Source organism: Nematolebias whitei, chromosome 22 (assembly GCF_014905685.2).
Source record: "Nematolebias whitei isolate Nwh7 chromosome 22, NemWhi1, whole genome shotgun sequence".
Classification (NCBI taxonomy): Eukaryota; Metazoa; Chordata; class Actinopteri; order Cyprinodontiformes; family Rivulidae; genus Nematolebias; species Nematolebias whitei.
This window is the reverse complement of record NC_056519.1, coordinates 276,816-282,581: the sequence shown is the minus strand read 5'-3', so window position 1 is coordinate 282,581 and position 5,766 is coordinate 276,816. Positions and strand designations below refer to the sequence as shown.

Genomic DNA, 5,766 nt, shown 5'->3' with positions numbered 1-5,766 from the left:
ATTAGTAGCATCAGCTGATTAATTAGTAGCATCAGCTGATTAATTAGTAGCATCAGCTTGTCAGTCTGTCAGTTACTTTAGCAACACAGCTTAGAACAAGCTAAATATGAAGAGCAGTACATGAAGCAGCCTGTTCAGGTGTAGACTTTATGTTGTCCCTCACGGTCGAGTGAAGAGCGACAATCACAACTAACTCCTTCATCCGTGTGTTTGTGTTTGAGCAAGAACTTGAACAACTGGCATCAACTTCTATTCTGTAGTGTGGCTGCATCTGCCTGGAAGAAAGGTCACGTTCAAATACTGGACATCCAAGTCCAAGATGGTCACCACATGCACACACACACACACACACACACACACACACACACAGTGGTGCTTGAATGTTTGTGAACTCTTTATAATTTTCCATATTTCTGCATAAATATGACCTAAGGGATGGAGTGGTGGTACAGAGGTTATTGAAGGTGGGCCTGTGATCGGAAGATCGCTGGTTCAACTCCCAGTGCTGACGCCATTAAAATGTGTGTGTGAAAGGTGAAGCACCCTTACTTGCCTCCACCCTCATCTGCTCCACTCTGGGCCCTTGAGCAAGGCCCCTAACCCCCCAGCTGCTCCCCCAGGCGCCCTGATGGCAGCTCTCTGCTCCACACAGAGGCTGTGGTAGCTCGGTGGTCTGTGGTTGTCAGGAAGGACATTCTGCATAAAAACAATCACCAAGTCTTCGTGTGACTCATTTTGCTGTGGTGACCCCTGAAGGAGGAGCAGCTGAAAGAATTTTTTTTTTTTTTTAACAAAACTTTACTTACACAATAATTTAACACAACGGTGTTAAACAAATGTGATCAGAACAAGCTTCAAATCAAATCTTTACACGAGGAGCTTGTTGTAATGTAGTGAACTGATCATAAAACCTTGTTAAACCCCCACAGTTTCACAGAGTTCTCCAGGTGTCCAGTGTCTCTGTGGAAGCAAAGCTCCAACTCCAGTCTGGCCTTGACGCTGCACCTCCACAGAGCCACGGCATCAAGTCGACGTCCAGCCTGCGGTCTGTCCCTGCGACACAAGCAAACAGACATTTTTGCTTCGGCCACTAAAAAGTTTAAAGTTTGGGATTTAAACTTTGTGTCTTTGCAGTGATGTACTCTATTAATAAAAACAGATTTGGTGAAAACTGTGTCAAAAAGGCTAAAGATCCTCATCATTAGATTAAACGAAGCCGTCAGTCGTGCTCAAGCTGTAAAAACATGAAAAACACTCTCAGACAAACTGCAAAAAGAACACGCGTTTAAAACATCAGGACTGATGACCGATAAAAAAAAAGAGTTTGTTGTGGCACCGTGAAGGATCCTCCACTGAAGATCACCAGTCTGTTTTTTTCTTGGTTTGTAAAGAGTCCTCCACTGGGGCTTCTGACCTCCGAGCTGGTCGTCCCACACGCTGACAGCTCTGTTGTGCAGAGTTCTCTTGTTCAGGATCTTAACATAAGTCTTATAAAGTACTTTTGGACCCATTCTGCACAAGTCCATCTTTGGGTCTGTGTTGCGTAGCAGAGGACCACTACTGTCCGTGAAGTCAGGATCCAGGTGGATGTCCAGGAAAGGGTCTGGTGGGTCAGGCAGGCGATTCCCTGTGGACCACAGCTGCAGGAGACACTTCTCTCCAGCTGTCATCCTCTCCTTCACCAGGTCCAGGAAGTGCTGGAGAGTTCTGGTCCGGCCGTCTCCTCCAACCGCCTCAGGGTCACCGTCCCAGATCCGCCCAGTGCCCCTGGCAGACCCGGCACCGTGCTATCAGAGACGTCCATTCTCGCTTCACAGACTAGAGGTTCCTCTAAGAGCCTCTGCAGAGAATTATACGTTCTTGATCAGTTTGGTTTAAAAAACAACCACTCTGATAAAACTGAGACATGAAGTTTAACAGGTCAACACTGGTTAGAAACAGAGCAGCATCCAGACCCAACCCACTCACAAGTCTGGCCACGTCCCTCCACAGTGTCAGGAGGTCCTGCCAGGTACTTCTGGAGGAACTGTGTTTGAAAAGTGGCCGTTCTGCTGGCCAGGTGGACATGGTCCTGTCCCCCCTCTGTCGGTAAGAACAGGACCAACTGTGGCGCCCAGTGTCGACCGTTCCAAAAGCACTCCACCATCTCAGACTGTATTTTACTAACAGGCCTGGAGGTGGGTCTACAACACAAAGTTTGGTTGTTTCAAACCAGTACTCTGCCTCTGTGGGACATGCGAGTGCAGCCCAGGGTTTCTCGGAGCGCCACAGTAAATTCAGGCCGCCGCACCTTCAGAATAAAGGTTTATATAGAATTGAAATAAATGTAAATATCTTGAAACGTTACAATTTACTTTATTTTGAAAAGCCAACAGTGCCGGCTCGTGCGCTCTGAGTTCTTCACCTGTTCTCTCGCTCTACTTTGGACTGTCGACTCGTGTCTGGTTTCACAAAGAGTTTTTACTTCAAGCCTGTGACTCGGTTACTGCACACGAGGCTTTTCAGCAAAATCCCCCCTTTTCAAACTAAAATGTCATTTACATGAATCGTCCAGATCTGAAGAGGGTTTTTTTGGGGGTGGGTGGGGGGGTCAGAGGCGCAGTGGATGACATCATCTCCCTTTAAGAAACCGCTTCCTCAGGTGCTCATCTCTTCGGGGGGTTTTGTTGTCAGGGCGGGGGGAGGAGGGGAGACGCCTCCATGTTGCGCATTAGCTTACAGCTACGTTAGCTTACAGCTACTCAGTAACCACCAACATTCACTGTTCAAATTCCCCGGCGATGGGGGACATGGGTTTACTACTTGATCTTATTAAATTTTACATTTATTGTCAACACTCGTAATTCAACAAAAAGTGGCCTTGATCTTAAATCTAATTTTAATAAAACAAAACATAATTGATTTTCTTCTTTTAAACAGATTGTCATGTTTTCTAAATCGGAGCAGTTCGTGCTCAGAGCAGGAGTTCGGGCTGATGCTCAAACACTACCACACTAGCGTTTAGCTTCATGTCTGTGAAATCAGCCGAGTTACAGCCGTGTATGTGTTGCCTAAGTTTATTTAGCTGTGGTGACCATCTATACTGGGCTTGACTCCAAAAGTCAGTTACAGTAGCCCCTCGCTTATCACGGGGGTTACGTTCCAGACACCCCCGCGATAGGTAAAAATCCACGAAGTAGGGACGTTACATTTATTTTAGTATTTATATATATTTTAAGGATTTAGAAACCCTTCCTACACTCTTGCAATGATCTTAACAATGTTCTAAACTGTCTAAAAGAGCACACAGACTGATGCTGCGGTTAATGAGCCAATCGGCGCCCAGGATGCAGAACACGACGCTCTGGTTGGTCGACTTCCATCAATCAGCCAATCATGCCGTGTATACAATCTTATGTTGAAAACCTGCAAAACACTGAGTTTGTGAAAGTCGAACCGTGAAGAACTGAGGGACTGCTGTATTTGTAGATGCACAGTCAGTGATTACGTTCTGAAAGTTTACCGTAGGTCCATACAGTGGTTCACTACTTATTTTGCTAACAGACGGAGATACAAGCACAATCCTACCTTCTTGCCATTGATGGAGGGTGATATTGGTGTGTGACTGCATCATGGTGTGTGTTTTGTACAGATGATCCTAAGAGACCTGCACCCTGGAGAGGAGAACCACAACATTGATGCTGTGGTGACCATGAAAAGGTATCGGTCCAGTCTGATCCCTGAATTGACGAGCCGTGTGTGAGTGGTCGTGTCTGACTCTGTCTGAATGTTTCAGGGACGGCTCTCTCCATGTTTCCTGTGCAGCTCAGAGCAGTGGACAGTCCGAGGCCATCACCATAGCAGCAGCTTCATGAGGAACCAGTCCTTTTACTGGATGTGTTTTCTGTTTCCACCAGTTTTCTGAAGCCACCTAACCTTGTCTAAAGTCATGAAGGGACGATGTCTGTTTCTAGCAGTCGACATAAACAATTAAATGTTTTCTAAAAGGTGTATTTTTTATTTTTCTACCTTTTATCAGTATGAGATACAAAAGAAATACTAACTGCTGCCTTTCGTGCCACAGTTTTAGACTGTTATCTTAAGAGGAGGGAGTGATGGAGCTGGTTGGAGAAAACGAGAAGTCAAATCCCTGGACCATAGCAACAATAATCTGTATGTGAAAGATAAAGTGCCCACACCTGCATCCACCCTCATTTGCCCTACTATATGAGCAAGGCACACAACTCCCCAGATGCTCCGCGGGCGCCCTGGATGGCAGGATGAGTATTCGGAGTAAAAATAATTTCCCTCTATGGCGGCGGAAAGAGGCGTTTAGCACAGGCTCCCACCAGCACTGCTTGAAAAGTGTCTTCTGAAAACATCTTAAAGGTTTAAAAAAGTTAAATCTGGTCCTCTGGACATTCAAAAAAAAAAAAAAAAAAAATGTAGAAACGTTTCGTCTCTCATCCTGAGGACTTCCTCAGTCTGAGGTGCTGTATTCAGCTCAGTCTCTTAAATAGCACCTTCTCTGAGTGGATCAACCAGTTTGCTGCTGACAACCAAAACCAGCTGATCACATGCTCAAGAAGGACCATCAGTCTAACAATGGATCATTAGCACCTGATGGCTGTTTACTACTCACAGAGGGCTGAGTGATACTAGCAATCACAGCATTGTAAGAGGGGGACACTTGAACCTGGAGGCTCCACCCCTGTTTAATGATGGACGGTTTCTTTTCACAAAGATGGCCTCCTTTACTCCTCTCTCAAACCATCGTTCCTCTCTGTCCAGGATGTGAACATCTTCATCCCTGAAAGAGTGACCGCTGACCTGAAGATGAGTGTAGACCTCAGAGTCCTGGCCTGATGATGTTGATCTTCTGTGCTGGTCCATCCTTTTGGCCAGTGGCTGTTTAGTTTCCCCGATGTAAGACTGATCACCCTCCTGACACTGAACAACATACACAACATTACTCTGTTTGTGCCGGGGGACTGGATCTTTGGGATGAACCAGTCTTTAATGTATTTTGGGGTTTAAAAGCCACTGGGACGTTATGTTTAGAAAATAAACGTCTCAGTTTCTCTGATACTCCCTCAACATACGGAATGACCACTGGTCTGGGTTCCTCCTTTTCACCTGTTGGCTGACTGGAGTCCTGTTTGGGTTTCTTCTTTCAGGAAGGCCCAGTTAGGATAACCACATTGCTCTAGAGCCTGTCTTGTGTAGGATTTCTCCTTCTGCCTGGCTCCTGAGCTAGTGGGGATGCTGTCTGCTCTGTGGTACAGAGTCCTGATGACTCCTAACTTGTGCTCCAAAGGGTGATGGGAGTCAAACTGCAAATACTGGTCTGTGTGGGTGGGTTTGTGGTACACCTCGGTTTGCAAATGTCCTCTATCAGAGACTGAGACCTCACAGTCCAAGAAAGCCAACTTGCCATTTTTTTCATCTTCTTGTGTGAACTTGATGTATTTATCCACAGAGTTGATGTGGTCAGTAAAATGTTGGACTTCCTGAGATTTAATTTTAACCCAGGTGTCGTCAACATACCTGAACCAATGACTTGGTGGTGTCCCTGAAAAGGACGTCAAGGCTCTCTTTTCTACCTCCTCCATGTACAGGTTGGCAACAATAGGAGAAACTGGAGACCCCATAGCACACCCATGTTTCTGCCTATAATATTGCTCCCCATATGTGAAGTAGGTTGACTGCAGGCACAGTTTCAAGAGTTGACACAGTTGTTCTGTGGAAAGCGTGGTCCTGCTGCTCAGAGTGGTGTCTGATTTTAAT

The 5,766-nt window shown here is 45.9% G+C and overlaps 1 protein-coding gene across 2 annotated transcripts in view; it reads left to right on the top strand.

Annotated features, from left to right (window-relative positions):
• Nucleotides 1–3,984, top strand: part of hspa14 (heat shock protein 14) — a gene marked incomplete at its 5' end in the record, with an annotated part of 25,846 nt that extends 21,862 nt beyond the window's left edge. For both annotated transcript variants that reach the window (XM_037696087.1, XM_037696085.1), the window contains 2 exon segments: nucleotides 3,632–3,699; nucleotides 3,776–3,984. In XM_037696087.1, coding sequence (XP_037552015.1) covers nucleotides 3,632–3,699; nucleotides 3,776–3,854 — 147 coding nt within the window.
• Between the last annotated feature and the right edge of the window lie 1,782 nt (nucleotides 3,985–5,766).